Below are 22,065 nucleotides of genomic sequence, written 5' to 3'. Positions count from 1 at the left end.
ATCTCATCAAATAGGCTATATAAAAACCATCTGCTAAAAAAAATTAGCCAGAAGTTACTTGTTAACATTTCTTTTTTGTTAAGTGGTAGAAATTTCCAACACACTTCTGTCTTCCCCAGTATTGTTTTATGGTGACATCATTCCAACATATTGTAGTATAATGAGCTATAACCCATTTGCAAAATAACAAATGAAACCTTTACAAATTGAGGTAAGAAGGAAAAATAAGTAGCTTAGGGCATTTTAAAATGATAAATTAACGTAAACTAAAAACCATTCTTACTGATTTAACTGGTGTTTATACACTTAGTTGAACCTCTGTGCTAGGCCCCCACAGGAATGTGTCATGGTAGCTACCAAGGACTTAGGCCTTGGTCCCTGTGCGTGGAGACAGATGAGAAGCCGTGTCTTCTCACTGCTGCATGAGACTTGCTGAGCAGCCTATATTGTCAGTTCAAGCCTTGGTTGAATGACTCTGATCAGAGTTCTTAATAAATGCAGACTATTTGTGGGTTTTTCTTTTTTCAGTATCACTCAAATAAAATTTTACTGTAATACATAATGGTCTTCCCAGGTGATGCTAGTGGTATAAAACCCACCTGCCAATGCAGGAGACATAAGAGACACAGGTTCCATCCCAGCATCAGAAACATCCCCTGGAGGAGGAAATGGCAACCCACTCCAGTATTCTTACCTGGAGAATCCCATGGACAGACGAGCCTGGCAGTCTAAGTCCATGGAATCACAGAATCAGATATGACTGAAGTGACTAACACACACACATAATACATAATAGATTATCTCTGTAAATTCTCTTTTGTTCTTGTTAAGTAATATTGCCTACTTAATCAGCTGGAGATGTGCAAGGAAGCATTTAAAAATTAGTGCAGGATGCTGACCAAGGAAACCTTACATTCTCCATAGAGAAAGGGGTTTGTTAGGAGGATTTTAATGTACTCAGAAACACAAATTACTTAGAAATGACATTGATATCCAGATTATCTGTGAAGAGTTGTCAACTTACCCTTTTTTTCCTAAAGATCTGTGTGAAAAATATTTGTAGTCAGCAACATGTGTTTTTATGCTCAGCTGCCTCAACTGCCTGGACTTCTCTAGGTAATTTCTAAAGAGCCCTGTCGAATCTTGCATTCTAAGTTTAAAAAAAAAAAAATGAAATTGTGTAATTATTTGCCTTTGAAAGTTCAAGTTTTATGGGAGAATTATGTCATATGTTTATAACTAAATAAATTTTGTTAGGGCCTTGCCACTGCAGGAGACCCAGGAGATGTGGGTTTGATCCCTGGGTCAGGAAGATCCCAGGGAGGAGGAAATGGCAACCCACTCCAGTATTCTTGCCTGGAAAATTCCATGGATAGAGGAACCTGGTGGGCTATAGTCCTTGGGGCTGAAAAGAGTTGGACAGGACCGAGCTACTAACCCCACACACACATGCATATTTCGTTAGCAATTTTTAAAATCGAGCAAAACATAGTCATTGGATTGGTCAATTTAAATTTGTGTGTCTCTTGACTTTGCAGTTATATAATTTTTCCTATAAATTAATTCATACATATATATGTATACACTGTATAAGATTGTTTGCTAGTATTAGCTATAGCAGAAGATTGGAAACAACCTAAATGTCCTCAGTGATGGATAGCATTATAAACTTTGTGTTCACATATGTAATGGAACACTACTATATATACCCATTAAAAAGAACAAGGCAGATTTATATATTTTAATCTGGAATTATTGCTAAGGCATATTAAGTGAAAAATGCACAGAATAGTGCAGTATGCAGACATAGTACCATTAGCAAAATATTAATTTATTAATAACACGTATGCTGAAGTATGCCTTCCCCACAGAGTGAGGAGTTTGACCAGAAGATTTAGATTTAGGCAAGAACGCAGATTTCTTAGCAAAGTACATTTCTTTATTATACATGCATACACTGGTCTGAAAACACACACATTTTTATGTGAATAGAAGGGTGCCCTAGAAACTAGTGATAGTCCTCAAGTGGAATAGAATGAGAGGTAAGCTTTTCACTTTTTTGCACCCTTTTTGGGGTAGTTGGTTTTTTTTTGTTTTTTTTGTTGTTGTTGTTGTTTTTTGGCTATTTAAAATTTGTACTTGACTTTTCATCCATACCCCTTCGGACTTTGGAAATTTTTGTTTCATTTTTAGTTAAAAAGGAAGATTTATATGACTTAATAAAAATAGCACCAAGGCTGTGAAAGTGAAACTAGTTTGCCAAAACAAAATTGAATGATATAAAATAGTATATATTTAAACTGTTTTCCTTTGGGTGGGAAATAATAAGGTCCTTCAAAGTCAAGAAGTCCTTCAAGTAAAATTCGTACCTGCAGGATATATTTGAGAACCTAAGTCAAGCCATAACTCTAGAACTCTCATTGCCCCTATAAACTTCCCAATTTGTTTTCTTTCTCTCTTCTGTTACTTTCTTCTTGTCCTAGTGTCTTTCCTACTTTACACTACTGCTATTTAGTCACTAAGTTATAGTCTGACTGTTTGCAACCCCATGGACTGTAGCAAGCCAAGCTCCTCTGTCCATGGAATTTTCCAGGCAAGAATATTGGGATGGGTTGTCATTTCCTTGTCCAGGGGATCTTCCCAGCCCAGGGATCCAACTCTCATCTGCTGCTTGGCAGTCAGATTCTTTACTACTGACCCACCTGGGAGGCCCCCTACTACACACTGCCTGTTCAGACTGAACCTCAGCTTGGGGCAGAAGAATCCTGCTTTCCATTTGAGTCTGTTGATTGAGAGTAATCAGCTTTTCTTCTTCATTTGCTTTCTTGTTGATTGAAACATCTTGTTAATTGAATAATTTTTGTTAATTGAAACTCTTTGGAAGTTTCAACAGTTTATGTTAATTTTTTAGATGATTAATAGTCTTTAGTATATTACTTAGCATTAATCAAGAATGCTAGTTATCCACTGAATATGATCATCATGACAAGTTCTAATAGGAAGTCATAACTAATTGCTTCTTGGGTGTGTAAAATATTATCTTAAAAACATATAAACTGGAAAATTGGAATATATAATTTGTAAATTTCATTGACAGAGATGAAATAGGACTCATTCCATAAGTTAAACTAAATCATAATTATATCCTATCTTGTCCTCAAAATTACTTAATTATATTAAAAGCTAGGAAGGGAATCTGTTACTTCTATAGAGATATGGTAAGCTTTATTGAGAAGCACCTTGAAGTAGTAGATGTGGTCGAAAATGCAAAATAATGTTATAAGAATATATATTGCCTAATAACACATCTGTGTAAATGCTCAAAATTTATTTTTCTGCATATTTCTTATACCAGCCTCCAACATCAAATAAGATGTATTTCAAATTACAGTTCATTGAGATTTCAGGAAACTAATTAAGTGAAGTAATGAGATTCTTCCATGATCCTCTGAGTGCTTTCCTAGTATATAATTAAGAGGATTGAGAGTGTAACATTTTTGTACTCATTTGTGGTTTTCTGATTTGCAGGTGTAACAGGTAACACTATCCAGCCTACTCCACAGACTATTCCGGCCATTGATCCTGCACTCTTCAGTACAGTTTCCCAGGGTAAGTCAGCTGTTTTATGAAGTATAGTGTATCTCCTATTTGGGGGCATTGTTCTGTGCTTTTATCTTGGGATGCCTGTATTTGAATGTCTAGGTAATTTGAAACACACTTCTTTAAATGTATTTACCAAATTCTCCAATAAACCAAGATTATTTCTTAGATCAAAAATATTTAAATCCAAAGACATTCCCCCCTTTTTTTTATGTACTGCTGGATATAGTGGTACAAACATGTAACCAAAGCTATCATGGAAGCTTCTGTTAGTTTAGTTCAAGATTACCTTGTGATTTGATTACAGTCTTCTTGCATTGTCAGGCAGATTCTTTACCACTGAGCCACCAGAGAAGCCTCATGATTACAATCTTCTTCACCTGCACTGAGTTAGTAGATTATCTAAGAAGAGAGAAACTAACCATAGTTGAAGATAGAAGTCTCTGAGGATTGTTATTTTGATTGATTTTTAGCTTTTCTGGAAAGAAACAGAACAACTTGGTTGTTCTGTTTGTTTAATTTAGTCTTTTTCAGAATTTTCTTCATATGTCTGATGAGATTAGTCCTTTTATATGTAAGGTGAAGGCCTTGATTGGTTACTTTCAGTAGCTGTTATTGAATTTCCCTGATGTTATGTCTGCAAGTCTGTTTTCCCACTTGATTTTTCTCTTCTCCCTTGTGAAAACAGGCTATTCAGCTTCCTCTTGCATCTCAGCCATGGATGAGATTTTTTTCTTGGAGGGTAGTGGCAAGGGGTGTACCACACATACCTTGTCAGTCCTCAGGAGGTTAATTCCATGATTTTAGAGAGACATTCTCAGTCTTTTTAACCTGGGGTGTCATGTGAGAGATGGGAAAGCAGTGGGGCTGAGGATGTGCATATATGCAGAGGGTGACAGAGTGGGGCTGTTAGACGGATGGAGTACAGACCCCTCACCCCACTTCTCTGAAGTTTCTCTAGGTAAGCTCCACATAAAGGCCTCCTACAAACATGCTTTGAGCTGGAATGTTTTTCCAGTCTTATCTGACAGCATGTGTGTTAGCCACTCAGTCGTGTATGACTCTTTGCAACTCCATGGGCTGTAGCCCACCATGGAATTCTCCAGGTGAGGATACTGGAATGGGTTGTCATTCCCTTCTCCAGGAGATCTTCCTGACATAAGGATCAAACCCCGGTCTTCTGCATTGCAGGCAGAATTTTCTTTACTGTCTGAACCATCAGGGAAGCCCATCTAATGGCATACCTCCACTTAATTTCTAGTTTTCTAGGAATTTCTTTAAATCTCTTGTCAGTTACCTGTTCCAGTTTTTACACTTTTTGACTTCTCTGCTTTTCCTTCAGTTTTAGGATTTATTTCCTTTTGTTTTTTACCTTATCATTTTAATATGGTTTCAGAAGAAAAAATTACATATGCTAAGTCTGCCATCTTACCCAACCAAACTGTCAGGTATGAATGCAGAGTAAATATTGTTAAATATGTAAGGGTTCTGAAGTTTCACCTACCACATACAATTTCTAAAGAAGTTACCAGAGGATATACTCCATCAAGAGAAGAAATATGAGATGTAAGAAATGGTGGAATTAACCTTATGTCACCTAACAGGAAAAATTCCATTGACAGCTTTTCCATAGGCTTGAAAAACAGTTGCTCTAAAATTAGAACAGAAAACCAAAGCACCCCTCCTTTAAGAAAACTGAAGTGGATTCCATGCAATATATATACAATAAAAAGCTGTAGAATGTGAAAGAAATGGATAAGAAGCCATAGATTTTGTCTGCCAAGAAGAATGAAAATATCCAACAAAACATTTTAAATTGTACAAGAAATTTCAAGTAAGAAGCAAACTGAAATATGCCATGATTTTGAACAATAATAGAATTATGAAATATAAGAAAAGGGATTTTGTTTGCCTTGGACACAAAGAACATTCTCCTTGAAATGGCATAGGCTTATCACAAACAGTATTTTATTCAGGACAGAATATAAATCAACACTGACAAGTTGAAGGTAATGAGGTTGAAAGGTGGAATAAAAGAAGGTTCTATTTAGGGGGAGTGTCCAAAAGTGAAATGTTGAAATTTTTTTCTAGAGTTGATGGAATGAGAAAACAGAAGTAAGCAACTAAAAAATTTGAAAAAAATAATAAATTTAGGAGGAGACAGGGTAAGAAAGAAGGAAAGAGTGTAAGTGGCTAACTACTTTACCTTTTATAGCAGAGAGGAGGCATCACAAATAGCTGAGAAAAGAAAAGAAGTGAAAGGCAAAGGAGAAAAGGAATATACGCATCTGAATGCAGAGTTCCAAAGAATAGCAAGGAGAGATAAGAAAACCTTCCTAAGTGATCAATGAAAAGAAAACAATAGAATGGGAAAGACTAGAGATCTCTTCAAAAAAAGTAAAGATACCAAGGGAACATTTCATGCAAAGATGGGCACAATGAAGGACAGCAATGGTGTGGCCCTAACAGAAGCAGAAGATATTAAGAAGAGGTGACAAGAATACATGAAAGAACTATGCAAAAAAAAGATCTTCATGGCCCAGATAACCACAATGGTATGATCACTCACCAGGAGCTAGATCCTGGAATGTGAAGTCAAGTGGGCCTTAGGAAGCATCACTATGAACAAAGCTAGTGGAAGGGACGGAATTCCAGCCAAGCTATTTCAAATCCTAAAGGATGATGCCATAAAAGTGCTGCACTCAGTATGCCCGCAAATTTGGAAAACTCAGCACTGGCCTCAGGAGTGGAAAAAGTCAATTTTCATTCTAATCCCAAAGAAAGGCAATACCAAAGAATGCTCAAACTACCGCACAATTGCACTCATCTCACACGCTAGCAAGGTAATGCTCTAAATTCTCCAAGCTAGGTTTCAACAATTCATGAACCAAGAACTTCCAGATGTTCAAGCTGGATTTAGAAAAGGCAGAGGAACCAGAAATCAAATTGCCAACATCCCCTGGATCATAGAAAAAGCAAGAGAATTCCTGGAAAAAATCTACTGCTTCATTGACTACCAAAGCCTTTGATTGTGTGAATCACAACAAACTGTGGAAAATTCTTCAAGAGATGGGAATAGCAGACCACCTTACCTGCCTCCTGAGAAATCTGTACGCAGATCAAGAAGCAATAGGAAGAACTGGACATGAAAAAACAGACTGGTTCCAAATTGGGAAAGGAATACATGAAGGCTGTATGTTGTCACTCTTTTATAACTTATATGCAGAGTACATCATGGGATATGCCAGGATGGATGAAGCTCAGTCTGGAATCAAGATTGCCTACAGAAATTATTTCAATAACCTCAGATATGCAGATGACAACAACCTTATGACAAAATGCAAAGAGGAACTAAAGAGCCTCTTGATGAAAGTGAAAGAGGATAGTGAAAAAGCTGGCTTAATACTCAACATTCAAAAAACTAAGATCATGGCATCTGGTCCCATCGCTTCATGACAAATAGATGGGGAAACAATGGAAACAGTGAGAGACTTTATTTTCTTAGGCTCCAAAAAATCACTGCAGATGGTGACTGCAGCCGTGAAATTAAAAGACGCCTTCCCCTTGGAAGAAAAGCTGTGACCAACCTAGACAGCTTATTAAAAAGCAGAGACATTACTTTGCCAACAAAGGTCCATCTAGTCAAAGCTGTGGTTTTTCCAGTAGTCATGTATGGATGTGAGAGTTGGAGTGTAAAGAAAGCTGAGCACCGAAGAATTGGTGCTTTTGAACTGTGGTTTTGGAGAAGACTCTTGAGAATCCCTTGGATTGCAAGATCAAACCAGTCCATCCTAAAGGGAATCAGTCCTGTATATTCATTGGAAGGACTGATGCTGAAGTTCTAGTACTTTGGCCACCTGATGCTAAGAACTGACTCATTGGAAAAGACCCTGCTGGGAAATATAGAAGTCTGGAGGAGAAAGGGAGGACAGAGGATGAGATGGTTGGATGGCATTACTAACTCAGTGGACATGAGTTTGACCAAGCTCCAGGAGTTGGTGATGGACAGGGAAGCCTGGTGTGCTGCTTCCATGGGGTTGCAAAGAGTCAGACACAACTGATTGACTGAAATGATCTGAAAAACTTATAAATCAAGAAACAGTGGTATAAGATTATTATCTTTTGGAGTTGGGGAAATAACCTAGAGACAACACAATCATTATTTGGCTTAAAAAGAAATCCCTGTATACCTAATTGATAAAACTATGCCTTTCCAAGGTTGATTGATCTTGACAGAGGACTATTGTTCAGTCGTTAAGCCATGTTTGACTCTTTTCAACCCTATGGACTGCAGCACGCCAGGTTTCCCTGTCCTTCACTGTCTCCCGGAGTTTGCTCAAAATCATGTCTATTCGTCGGTGATGATATCTAACCATCTCTTCCTCTGCCAACCCCTTCTCCTTTGCCTTCAATCTTTCCCAGCATCACGTCCTTTCCAGTGAGTCAGCTCTTCTCATCAGGTGGCCAAAGGATTGGAGCATCACCTATACCGTCAGTCCTTCCAGTGAATATTCAGAATTGATTTCCTTTAGAATTGACTGGTTTGATCTCCTTGCAGTCCAAGGGATGCTCAAGAGTCTTCTCCAGCACCACAGTTTGAAAGCATCAGTTCTTCAGCACTCAACCTTTATGGAACATACATGACTACTGGAAAAACCATAGTTTTGTCTATATGGACCTTTGTTCACAAAATGATGGCGCTCCTTTTTTCCTTTTTTTTGTCTCTGCTTTTTTAATACACTGTCTAGGTTGGTCATAGCTTTCCTTCCAAGGAGCAAGCATTTTTCAGTTTTGTGGCTGCAGTCCCTATCCACAGTGACTTTGAGGTACAGATGTGAGAGTTGGATCATAGAAGAGGCTGATCTCCAAAGAATTAGTGCTTTCCAATTGTTGTGCTGGGAAGACTCCTAAAAGTCCATTGGACTGCAAGGAGATCAAACCAGTCAGTCCTAAAGGAAATCAATCCTTATTATTCATTGGAAGGATTGAAGCTGAAGCGCCAATATTTTGGCCACGTGATGTGAAGAGCTGACTCATTGAAAAAGACCTTAATGCTGGGAAAGATTGAGGGCAGGAAGAGAAGCCGGGGACAGAGGATGAGATGGATGGCATCATGGACATGAGTTTGAGCAAACTCCCGAAGGTCTGAAGGACTGGAAGCCTGGCATGTTGCAGTTCATGGAGTTGCAGAGTCAGACATGACTTAGCGACTGAACAACAACAATCTGTGATTCACAACAGTGAGGACCAACTATGATTGTAATCTTTAATACTCAACAAGTATTTGGAGGCATTGTATATGTATAAGTACATTATTTTAAATTTAAAATTTTAAATTTTAATGTTTTAATTTTACATTATTTTAAATCTTAAATTTAATGTTTAATTCTGTGTGAACTTAATGTATTTTTAAATTATTTAAATTATTTCCTAATAATTTAAAGTAAATATGGCTTTTTTATAGCCATTCATTGAAGTTATTCAGCACTTATGAGTGCCTGACAACTGGGTTAGAAACTTTAGGATACATTACTTTAGCATTCTATTTTGAAAATTTTAGAAAATATTAATTTGGAAAAGAATTTAGTATCAGAGTACCTGGAATTGCTACATACTTTGAAGTAGGACTTCAAATGTCAAAGTTTTCATTTTATGCTTTATTTTCTGGCAAAATTAAAGGCAACTAAGTGGAAAGCAATTATATTTATATATGTTCATTTAGAAAGGGAATCAAAATATATTATCTTTTCATTGTATTGTGTACCCCCAGCCTTCTGATCAGTTCTTAGGGTCCTCATTAAAATTTCTATAAAGAAAATATTTATTTCCAAAGACACAAAGTCAGTTTTTAATTTCACTTTTAGAACTATATATTCAAATATAAATCTTAGATTAAATATTTTCAGTATTTTTTTTTTTACCCAAATTATTTTCCTAGGTCTATCCTTGTTAAACATGTGTATCTAGATAGAAAGCTTGATGAGAATCAATTTTGAACAAAGAACTAATAAGGATTGTTTAGGTTTGATTGTGTAGTTTAATAATATGTTTTAGTTAATCCTTAACCCTTCACATGCTTAAAAAAATTTAGATAATGTATGTAATATTTGCATAAAGTTTGTTACATAATTTTTTATTTATATGTATATTCTAGTTCAAATGAGGTTTGAATGTCTTAGACTGTGTGTGTTGTTCCATAAAAAGAGAGTCTCTTTTATTGCTCTTTTTATGTCAGCAATTCTGACATAAATACCAAAGCCAGTTTCCTTATTTTATACAGAATATGAATATAATTTTTTGCAGTTAATTTGCCAATATATAAAGACTTCCAGTTGATGACTTCTGGAAAGAAAATCTCATAGAAGTCATTATGCACTGGCATATGTATAGTTTATATTAATAATTAAATTTAAAAGCATAAAGAAAATTTATTCAGATACAACTAGGGGTTGGGGAAAGACCTTCATATTTTTATATAAACTTAAACATTTTCTGTAATCTTGAGTATAAGCATTTACCTAACCTAAATAACACTTTTTATATTCTTCATAAATGCTTTCATTGCTCTGTTTTTCTCTTAGGAGATATCCGACTAACACCAGAGGACTTTGCTAGGGCTCAGAAATACTGCAAGTATGCTGGGAGTGCTTTGCAGTATGAAGATGTCAGCACTGCAGTGCAGAATCTGCAGAAGGCCCTCAAGTTACTGACTACAGGCAGAGAATGAAGCCTTTGTACAACATCCATGCATTTTTGGCTTAAAGAACTAACAGTCCACTACTCTATCTTCAGCCTATCAGGAGCACAGTTTTAAGGAAGATTTCAGTTCCATTGACTGTAACAATGAAATCTGTGTCTGTGTATCAGATTCCTATTGAAGTATTCATCAGCAGCCTCATCCAGTTTTCATTGTCCATTTAGTGGATCCAGTAGTCTCTGATTATATAGCTCTCTAATGTGAGCAAGGTCCTAAAATGCCCACTGAACCCTGCTTGTTCAAGAAATGAAAACACTTCTATAAAATGTATTGGGAATTAGCTTTGTATCTTAATCTAAATAAATGAAGGAATCTTATAATCTATAATTTGAACAAACAGAACATAATCACTTTGCTATAAAAGTCTGAACTTAACTTTTAATAAAGACTGCCAGAATATTCTAGATTAGAGATCATATTTCTGTTTTCTCAGGATTAATTAAACAGATATGAATGTTCTAAACTGTTAGATGAATCTGAAAGATTATATTCAAATTTCAGTTTATACTCAAATGTAGCTACACTAAAAAGTAAAATGTTCATGAAAGGAAAAAATAATGAAGTAAAGAGGTAGCATCAATTCTAGACATAAGAATAATGTTGGTTGCTCAACTGTTTTCCCTTACCCGCTGACACTTAAGGTGAATTGGTATTTGCTTCCTAGGCAGTTTGACTGCATGTATTAGAGAATGAAAACAAGATATTTGTAGTAATGCCTGGAAACTTGGTGCTTTTGAGTTAAGGTTCTCTGCTGCTATGGAATGGATTCCATAGAGTGTATAGCTATGAATGATGCAGATTATAAGAACATGATTCTCAGTTGTTAAGTTTATAAGTTTTTTGTGGGGAATTATGAACTTACTGTGTCACCTGCATTTGTGCTGTGTAAAAAATAAATACAAGGTTTCTTTTAACTAGTTTGACTTATTGCAGAGCCAGATACCATTTTTGCATGCTGAAATTGTCACTTTTTTAAAGTCACAGTTTTTAAAATGAGAGAAATTTGGCAGATGTACCTGAAATTTATCTGGTGTATTTCATTCATTACACTAATATTTGGAATCTTTTAACATAGGGGTCAGCAAACTGTGGTCTATGGGCTGGCCACTTATATAAATAAAGTTTTATTGAAACTGAATCATATCTATTTATGTTCTGTGCGTGGTCGCTTTCCATGACTACAGAATTATACAGCCTGCCAGTCTAAAATAGGTACTACTTGCTCCTTTATGGAAAAGTTTGCTGACCCCTGTTCTAACAGTCTGTTTGAAAGAAAATGAATCATTAACTCATAATGTCTTTCTGTTTTTCTTTGCATAAGTGTAGTGCTGTTATGTAGAGTTTGATAGAATGAATATGCAGAATAAACGGTTCTAAATTATTATAAAAACAAGCCCCCCAAAAACAAGCTTCCTGAAAACTATTTTCATATCTTTCACAGCTAAATTCTTACAACATTTGTAGAGTTCAACATTTGCATCTGCAATTCCAGGGTTCTGATATAGCTCTGTGGAACTTTATTGAAATAGAAAAATGACTTGGATGATCTTTCATGTTATAAATGGTAAATGTAAACTATAGCTCAGCAAATTTTAGTTCAGATCCTAACATGTCTGGCCACTGGGAAGAAAACTGTCACCTCCCATTTCACACCCAACCTATTGCTCCCAATTGGGAGAGCACATGGAGAGGAGAAGATGCTATGAAAACCGGAGAGAAGAGGGCTTTGTCATAGCAACTCCTGTCTGTAAAATGGAGGTGACACCACTAGCCACCTTAGAGTTCAATATGAAAAGTGAAATACTGCACATGAAATACTCAGCAAATAGCATTCCATAAATGTTTATTGTTATTAAGAGTAATGTTGCGATGATAATATAAATTGATAATTTCCTGAATATCAAGAAATCCCAGTTGTCTCTGCAGCCCATTACTTTAAAATGCTTTCTTGCAGGAAGAGATTGAACTATAAAGGTTTTTTAACTTTGTGATTCTGCATATAAAATCTGACAGAAGAAAGAAATTTTCTGACATATCACTAGGGTTAAGTAATTTCCATTTGGTCAGTCAGCATGTATTTATTGAGCAGCGACTATGTGCCTGGTATTGTTCTTTGCATGAGGAAACAGCAGAAAACAAGAAAAAAAAAAAAAAAAACAAATCCCTGCCTCAGAGTTTTATTCTAATAGGGAGGAAATAGATACACTTAATAAAAAAAAGAATATCATATATTCTATTCAACTAGTCACATTTGAAAGAAACCCTTTAGGTAATCTGGTGGCCCCTCAAGTTTTAGTAGTTTACCCCTACTCCCATCAGAGAGATTGAGCCTAGGAGGAAGATTCCTCTAAAGTGTGGTCGCTGGACCCCATCAGCATCACAACCGGAATTTGAAAGTTCTGGAATCACATTTTAGGAACTTCTCCTCTAGAGAACACCAGAGTATGGAATGGGAAATGCTTGGGTGTGTGGGGGGGCCTGTGCACAATTAAATAGGATAAGCCTCAATGAGGTGGCCGTTGAGTGAAAAAGGAAAGGAAGAGCATTCGTGGCACAGGGAGGTCACAAGAGAAGAGAAGAAAAGTGAGGAAGGCTGGTGAAGGAGTGAGAAGCTCAGGATCACACAGGATTTTTATGAAAGACTTGGCTGTTCTCTGAGCAAGACACGGAGCCAAAGGATTTGGACAGAAGAGTAGCCTGGTAAGACTTTAAAAAGGATCATCTTGTCAACTATGTTGAGACAAAGACCATAATGTGGACAAGGGTGGAAGCTGCAAGATGAGTTAAAGGTATTGTGGGACTTCCTGGAGGTCCAGTAGTTAAGAATGTGCCTACCAATGCAGGAGACACGGGTTCAATCCCTGGTCTGGGAAGATTCCACATGCCACGGGCAGCTAAGGCGGTACACCAACTACTGAGCCCACAACACAAAAGCCACCACAGTGAGAAGCCCATGCAGGACAACCAAGAGTAGCCCCGACACCACAACTAACCCAGCACAGCCATAGATAAATGAGTATTGTAATAATTAAGGTGATGTCACAACAGCTTAGATCAAGGATAGAAGTGGAACTTATAGGATGTAATAGGTTTCTGGCTATTTTTTTTTAAAGGAGAGCCACAGTATTTCTGGTAAAGCAGATCTGACACATAGGCATAGAAGGAGTGAAGGTTGATCGCAAGATTTTAACTTAAGTGCTTGGAGTCGTTGTTAATAGCAGTAGGGAAAGTGGCCGAATTCTGCTGACATTTAAGGCTGAAGTGCAGTGTTCCCAAGTTCTTGTGACCATCCCAAGTAAAACTATTTGATAACATTGTTTTGTCGATACAGACCGAGGAGGAAGGAAAAACAAGATAAGTTCTGTCTACATTGATTGTCACAGACATCTCACCAAATCACTGCTGAGCTGGAGCTAGAAGCCAAGAATGGTTCCCAAACCTTTGGTCAAGGAAATTTGCAGACTTCAAGATTACACCAAGCCAAAGACCCTGGTTGCAGGTCTAGTGTTGATATAATTTATATATGACTTCTAGAAATCTGGTGTTGCTGTGTGTTGGTTCAGAAAAGGTTATATACTATCCTTTCTAAAGAAATTTAAATCCTCATAGCAGCATTAACATCTGCAACTCTGAAAGAACAATAACTGAGTATTGAACAGTGACTCGGGGTTAAACAGTTATCTGCAGAGCTATCTCTACCCCATTCCCATTTTTTTTTTTACCAACTCATTTTATGTTCCTAAGCAATTGGATCAGATACCTAGTTTGGATCGTACGTAAACCTTCAGCAGTAGAGAAGTTTTTTCTTAGATCACAAAATTTTAAGGCATCCTTCATAAGGAGGGTAAGCATACCTGGTTGGTTGTAATCTTTGATGTCTGTGTGGGATTCTGAGACCTAACAGCTCATTTAGTAGAGTATTCTTATGGAGGACTAATTTCAACCAAGTGACACTTTAATAATAGTGAATATAATAACTAACATTTGAGTATTTAATAAATGCTAGGCCCTGATTTGAGTATTTTACATGTATTCATTTAATCTTGCCAGTGATCCTGAGAGGTGAGTCCCTGTTTTACAAATAAGAAGACAACCACAGGATAATAAATTTGTCTCCCACGTGGCACTAGTGGTAAAGAACCCACCTGCCAATGCAGGAGACATAAGCGTCTCAGGTTCAGTCCCTGAGTCGGGAAGATACCCTGGAGTAGGAAATAGCAACCCACTCCAATATTCTCGCCTGGAAAATTCCATAGACAGGGGAGCCTGGCAGTCTACAGTCTGAGTTTGCAAAGAGTGTGTGACTAAGCTCACACGTACACACACACATAGCTAGTGTTGAAATTTTCTAAGCTTAGACTTGTGCTCGCTTCGGCAGCACATATACTAAAATTGAAATTTTCTAAGCTCAGACTGCCTATTTCAGACAATGATATTATCACCCATATAGGTACAGGGTCAGTTAAATTATGAGAAAAGTGAAATGTTACCAAGTTCTCTGGACAATTCCTTTTTTTAGTGGGAAACGTAGCAACTAGACTTTTCTATTATCTGGGCAATATGTTCCAATTATTAGTAACTGTGGGTGAGCCCATGGCCTGAAAACAAACGAACTTTGAGTCCAGGGAGAAAACAGACAGATTTGATGACTGGTGTGATGAATTTATATGTCGTCCTGGAGAGAGTCCCACATCACTTAGGGAGTCCTGGGTTTTCCAGACTTACCAGTTTTTCTTAAATTTTAAACAAAATATTTTTCCTAATTATGTAGCCATCACTTATACAGATTTCAAATATATGGACTTCAAAGTAAAATTAATGTTTATTATCAGTTGTTTCTTCAAATTAAATTTCTGCCTGAAAGTCTGAGACAGGAACACCTATCCCTTACTTTAGGTAATCCCTTAAAGTTGGGAGGAAAGACTCGATTGCATAACAATAATCCATGAATACAACTTTCTAAAGAACTATCTTCATGTTGACGCTGAAAGCTCAGCCTCTCTGCACTGGAGCTGAACTGAATCTCAGAGACAGAACTTTGGGTGAAGTAGAAAAGGATAGCTTTATTGCTTTATTGCCAGGTGAAGGGGAAAAGCAGGTCCTTGCCTTGATAATTCAATGTGTCTCAATCGGGGAGGATTTGATGAGGAATTTTATAACAATGGTTCAAAGATGGGGTTGCTGACAAGAGTAGGTTGTGCAGGGCTGGGATGATCAGTCTCCTAATCTTGATGCACCATCTTGCCTCAGATGGTTTCTTGTGTACTCCTCATTTGATTACCAACTGTTCGAATCCACCCTTTGGAACTCACAAAAGGTCATGGAGGCTGGAGTCTTGCCTACTAGAGTAGTAACTGTAGAATAAATAAATCCATCCCAGACCTCCCCCTGCCCCCTCCAGGTTTCAATCACTCAGCAATATTGAGAGATCTTGTAAAAATGTTAGTATCATTCATTGTTCAAAAATATTAATATGTATTGAGCATCTCCCATCAATTAAAGTTTAATGTTATAATGCTATATTGGAGGTTATGTATGAGACTACACTCATTTTTCCTGAAGAAAGAAAAGTCCTCAGAAAAGAGATTGACCTGCAGGTTTGCCAGATAGAGAAGCAAGAACTTAGCAAAACTAAAATATGAGCAACAGCATGGAGGAAAAAATGTTAGAAATTCAGGGAATTTGAGTAATTTAGTGTTGCCATGGCAGATGGCCTATCAACACCAAACATAACAAATGCGAAATTGTACATGTGGGAAGATGTTCAGTTCAGTCGCTCAGTCGTGTCCAACTCTTTGCCCCATGTACTGCAGCACACCAGGCTTCCCTGTCCATCACCAAGTCCCAGAGCTTACTCAAACTCACGTCCATCAAGTCAGTGGTGCCATCCAACCATCTCATCCTCTGTCATCCCCTTCTCCTCTTGCCTTCAATCTTTCCCAGCAGCAGGATCTTTTCTAGTGAGTCAGTTCTTCAGATCAGGTGGCCAAAGTATTGGAGATTCAGCTTCAACATCAATCCTTCCAATTAATATTCAGGACTGATTTCCTTTAGGATAGACCGGTTGGATCTCCTTGCAGTTCAAGGGGCTCTCAAGAGTTTTCTCCAACACCATAGTTCAAAGGCATCAATCTTCGGTGCTCAGATGTCTTTATAGTCTAACTTTCACATCTATTCATGACTACTGGAAAAACCATAGCTTTGACTAGACGGACTTTGTTGGCAATGGACTGAACTGTTCTCCCCAACCCCGACTAAAACTTCACAGGATGAAGCCCTGCCTCATAATGTGACTATATTTGAAGATATGACCTTTGGGGAGGTAATTAAAGTTAAGTGAAGCCCTAAGGGTGGGGTCCTAGGTCCACAGGGTTGGTGTTCTTAGAGAAAAGAGACACTGGAATTCTCTCTATGCACCCCCTGTGGCTCAGCTGATAGAGAATCTGCCTGCAATGCAGGAGACCTGGGTTTGAACCCTGGGTTGGGAAGATCCCCTGGAGAAGGGAAAGGCTACACACTTCAGTATTATGGCCTGGAGAATTCCCTGGACTATATAGTCCATGGGGTCACAAAGAGTCAGACATGACTGAGCAACTTTCACCTTCACACACAGAGAAGAAGCTATGTGAGGGCACAAAGAAAAGGCAGCTATCTACAAGCCAGTGGGGAGGGGGTGGAATTTACTGGAATATTGCTATTCCTCTGGGCAGGGAGTTTTCTGCTGCCATTGCAAAGATTGCCAGTGAGCAAAAATCTGATGAAGAATATTAACAGGGACGATGAAAAAGTGGTCAATCAAGAGGACATAATAGATCTTCAAAATAATGAAGCAAAAACTAATATAATTTCATGGAGAAATTAACATTCAAAATTATAATTGGAGATTTTAATTCCCATCTTGTTAATTGATGGAATAATAAGAAAATATGACCCTTAAGATTGGTCTATAACCCTGCATAAAATCAAGGTATCTTTTTTCTTTCTGCAGTGGGTTCTGTTTGCTTTTCTTCTTTTGGAGTGACTCTTACATAAGATGATATGGGAATGAATTTCTGACTCTTTTTCTCATAATTGGAGATTTTATTTCTACAAGTGTCAAGATTGCAAGCAATGCATCTGCCTTCTTTGATGCTGAATTTAAAGGGAAATCTATGGTGTGTTATGTTATTTACAAATGGGTATACATACATACATACATACATATATATATATATATTTTTTTAATATTTTCTTGAGACACTGAAGGCTGGCTTCCCTGGTTGCTTAGTGGTAAAGAATCCACCTGCCAATGCTGGAGACTTGGGTTTGATCCCTGGGTCGAGAAGATCCTCTAGAGAAGGAAATGGCAACCCATTCCAGTATTCTCTTCTGGGAAATTCCATGGAGAAAGGAGCTGGGGAGGCTACAGTCCATGGGGTCACAAAGAGTCAGATGAGACTTAGTGATGAAACAACAACAATTTATGTAATATGTAGTTATATAAGTTACATATATAATTATATTACATATGTATACATAATTAATCTGAGAGTTTCTACTATAGTGATTCAGAATACATTTTTTCCAAATTATTTGGTTGACAGACTTGAAAATAGAAAGTCAAGGGATCTTTATAAACAGTCTGTCAAGACAATGTTAGAAAACAAGTGAGATTGTTTATTGAATGACAGTAATCCTTTTGAAAATTAGTTTTGGAATTATGTGGATCTAGAAAGCAAAGAAAGTCATTATAATTTTTCTATTAAAATTATCCTCACCTGCTAAGACTGGAGATGAGTTTTTTTTCCTACCCTAGAGGGTAGTTATTTCACCTCAAAATGGACTGCAAAAGACAATCCAAACAGTTCTGATGAATGATGTTTGAGCTGATGAACAGATATTGCAGGTTTCCAGTCTCCTTCAGTTCAACAAGCTCTTTTTCAATTCAGTTCAGTCGTTCAGTCGTGTCTGACTCTTTGCAACCCCATGGACTGCAGCACAGCAGGCTTCCCTGTCCATCACCAACTCCCAGAGCCTGCTCAAACTCAGGTCCATCGAGTCAGTGATGCCATCCAACTGTCTCATCCTCTGTCATCCACTTCTCCTCCTGTCTTCAATCTTTCCCATCATCAGGGCCTTTTACAATGAATCAGTTCTTAGCATCAGGTGGCCAAAGCATTGGAGCTTCTTCAGCTTTGCTTAAGAAGTTGCAAGGTGCTAAGTTGTGTAATCAGAAAACACAAAGCTTCTTTAGAAGTCTCAGAATCCTAGAACCCTAGAAGCTCAAAATCTACTTAGTGATGCAGATGTGCCCAAATAAAGATAATTGGAAGCATAGTTTAAAGTGCCAAAAAGAAAACATTCATGAATTGCTATTGAACTTAATTTTTTTCTCCAGACTGAGGGAGCTGGAGCTGACATTTCGTTGGGTGGTGACCTTATTCCAATAGAGAAAATAAGGCGAGTAATTAAGATAAAAGGGAAGCATCCAAGTGGGGAAATACATGATAACTTTTTTCAATTATAGCAAAATATTAATAGCCATGTGTAAGTCCTACAGAGAAACTGCCTAACAGGGTAAGTGTAGTCACTTGATCCCTGTGAGATAGATAACAATGTCTTAAAGATGGAAAAGTAATTCCAAATAAAAATCTTTGTATTCTTTCTGAAGCTGGATATGTACCTACTTGTAAATCCCAGCATTGTAAGCTCTAGCTCTGTTTATGATCCTCACACACCCTGCCCTAATCCAGACACTGTCTCTCAGACACAGAGATCAAAGTGAGAGAAGGGTTTGCCAAGCAGAATAGAAAGGGCCAGACAGGGCTAGAAGAAGAATAAAGTGGAGGAGGGAAATGGGAAACAGCTTAAGGAGTGGACTATTCTACCCAAAACTTTAAAAGGCAAAAGTAAGGGTGTAGCTCTTGTAAGTCCCAACAATTGACATGAAATGTTGCTGAAGTCCTGCTCAGAGGATCACTGGCCATTTTGTTGCCGTAGCCATCTGTTTGACAAATGCTTAAGTCATTAGGATGCTACTGGTGTCTTAAGAAAATTGTTGAAAAGTTCACAAAAATGCTTTCATAAAAAAGTTTCCAAGGACCTCACCAACGAGTCCCTCTTTCATCTACATGTGAAAGAATTTGACTAGACTGGGAAATAGTGTGTCAATCCAAATGAGTCTTTTGACAAGAAGAAATGAATCTTATTAGGCATGGGTTTGATACTGTTCAGTTTCTTTTTAAAAAATATTTATTTGGGGGCTGCTCTGAGTGTCTGTTGCTGCGTGCGGGCTTTCTGTAATTGCAGGGATTGGGGTCTACCCTCTGGTTGCAGCAGTGGGCTGGTGGCTTCTGTCGCAGGGTACAGACTGAGGTGCATAGGCTTCAGTAACTGCTGCTGGCACTGGAGCACAGGCTCAGTAGCTGTGGGTTCAGGTTCAGTTGCCTCACAGATGTGGCATCTTCCTAAGCAGAGATCCAACTGGTGTCCCCTGCACTGGCAGGCAGATTCTTTAATCACTGGAACACCAGTGAAGCCCATCTTTTTCAGCCCAACATCCCAGTATTAGGCATTTCAATTCTAACACTACTTGAGGAAGCTTAATAATCCTAGGAGCTTGAATTCAGCCCTAATGTAGTGTATAAAACTTTAGTAATGCTGATGAAAGTGATGTAAACTTTTGTTTTGCAAATGACCTGAAAGATGGTAGGCCCCCTAGAGGTGATCTAATCCAATCCTCCCATCTTACTAAGGATGGAATGGAGACCCCAGGAGAGATGTGTTTACTTGCTCAGAATCACAAACCTGGTTAAAGAGGAAAAAAGAAGAAACTCTAGCTCACAGACCATGAATATTTTCATATAATATATCAAGTTCTGAGGATTAGTTAAAAAAAAAACTCAACTTACCAAGCACATTCTTTGTCATTTTCACCAAAATATATATGTAAATCCAGTGTGAATTATTAACTAATTAGTCAATCACTGACAAATGTTTAAGTCATTAGGATGCTACAGTTTTCTTAAGAAAATTATTGAAAAGATCACAAAAATGCTTTCATAAAAAAGTTTCCAAGAACCTCACTACCGAGTCCCTCTTTCATCTACATGTGAAAGAATTTGACTAGACTTAGAAATAGTGTGTTAATCCAAATGAGTCTTTTGACAAGAAGGAAAGAATCTTATTAGGCATGTGTTTGATACTATTCACTTTCTTTTTAAAAAAATATTTATTTTTGGCTGATCTGAGTGTTTGTTGCTGCATATGGGACTACTTTTAAAGTTCTCAAAATTCCTCTGAAGGAAAAAAAAGTGTATTACTTCTATTTCCAGAGATCCAAGGCTTCCCAAGTGGCTCAGATGGTAAAGAATCTGCCTGCAATGTAGGAGACCCTGATTTGATCCCTGGGTCGGGAAGATCTCCTGGAGAAGGGAATGGTTTCCACTCCAGTATTCTTGCCTGGAGAATTCCTTGGACAGAGGGGAGATCAAACCAGTCAATCCTAAAGGAAATGAACCCTGAATATTCTTTGGAAGGACTGATGCTGAAGCTCCAATACTTTGGCCACCTGATGCAAACAGCTGACTCATTGGAAAAGACCCTGAGGCTGTGAAAGATTGGGGTCAGCAGGAAAAGGCAGCAACAGAGGATGAGATGGTTGGATAGCACCACTGACTCAATGAACATGAGTTTGAGCCAACCCCAGTTCAGTTCAGTTCAGTTGCTCAGTCGTGTCCGACTCTTTGTGACCCCATGACGCAACACGCCAGGCCTCCCTGTCCATCACCAACTCCCGGAGTTTACTCAAACCCATGTCCAGTGATGCCATCTACCATCTCATCCTCTGTCATCACCTTCTCCTCCTGCTCCCAATCCCTCCCAGCATCAGGGTTTTTTCTAATGAGTCAACTCTTTGCATTAGGTGACCAAAGTACTGGAGATTCAGCTTCAGCATCAGTCCTTCCAATGAACACCCGGGACTTGTCTCCTTCAGGATGGACTGGTTGGATCTCCTTGCAGTCCAAGGGATTCTCAAGAGTCTTCTCCAACACCACAGTTCAAAAGCATCAATTTGTTGGTGCTCAGCTTTCTTCACAGTCCAACTCTCACATCCATACACGACCACTGGAAAAACCAGAGCCTTGACCAGACAGACTTTTGTTGGCAAAGTAATGTCTCTGCTTTTTAATATGCTGTCTAGGTTGGTCATAACTTTCCTTCCAAGGAGTAAGCGTCTTTTAATTTCATGGCTGCAATCACCATCTGAAGTGATTTTGGAGCCCAAAAAAATAAAGTCTGACACTGTTTCCACTGTCTCCCCATCCATTTCCCATGAAGTGATGGGACCAGATGCCGTGACCTTAGTTTTCTGAATGTTAAGCTTTAAGGCAACTTTTTCACTCTCCTCTTTTACTTTCATCAAGAGGCTTTTTAGTTCTTCACTTTCTGCCATAAGGGTGGTGTCATCTACATATCTGAGGTTATTGATATTTCCCCCGGCAATCTTGATTCCAGCTTATGCTTCATCCAGCAGAGCATTTTGCATGATGTACTCTGCATATAAGTTAAATAATCACGGTGATAATATACAGCCTTGACGTACTCCTTTTCCTCTTTGGAACCAGTCTGTTGTTCCATGTCCATTTCTAACTGTTGCTTCCTGACCTGCATCCAGGTTTCTCAAGAGGCAGGTCAGGTGGTCTGGTATTCCCATCTCTTTCAGAATG

The 22,065-nt window shown here is 38.1% G+C and overlaps 1 protein-coding gene across 5 annotated transcripts in view; it reads left to right on the top strand.

The window, feature by feature from the left end:
• VTA1 (vesicle trafficking 1) overlaps window positions 1–11,271 on the top strand; it is a 68,734-nt gene extending 57,463 nt beyond the window's left edge. For all 5 annotated transcript variants that reach the window (XM_070461572.1, XM_070461570.1, XM_070461571.1 and 2 more), the window contains 2 exons: window positions 3,529–3,609; window positions 10,182–11,271. In XM_070461572.1, the coding sequence (XP_070317673.1) occupies window positions 3,529–3,609; window positions 10,182–10,327 (227 nt within the window). In that variant the 3' untranslated portion in view covers window positions 10,328–11,271. The remainder of the gene's footprint in view (window positions 1–3,528; window positions 3,610–10,181) is intronic.
• The last annotated feature ends 10,794 nt before the right edge of the window (window positions 11,272–22,065 follow it).

The sequence above is a fragment of the Odocoileus virginianus genome, chromosome 34, assembly GCF_023699985.2.
Source record: "Odocoileus virginianus isolate 20LAN1187 ecotype Illinois chromosome 34, Ovbor_1.2, whole genome shotgun sequence".
In the NCBI taxonomy this organism is placed as follows: domain Eukaryota; kingdom Metazoa; phylum Chordata; class Mammalia; order Artiodactyla; family Cervidae; genus Odocoileus; species Odocoileus virginianus.
The sequence above is the reverse complement of the archived record's forward strand: the minus strand, read 5'-3'. Positions and strand labels throughout refer to the sequence as shown.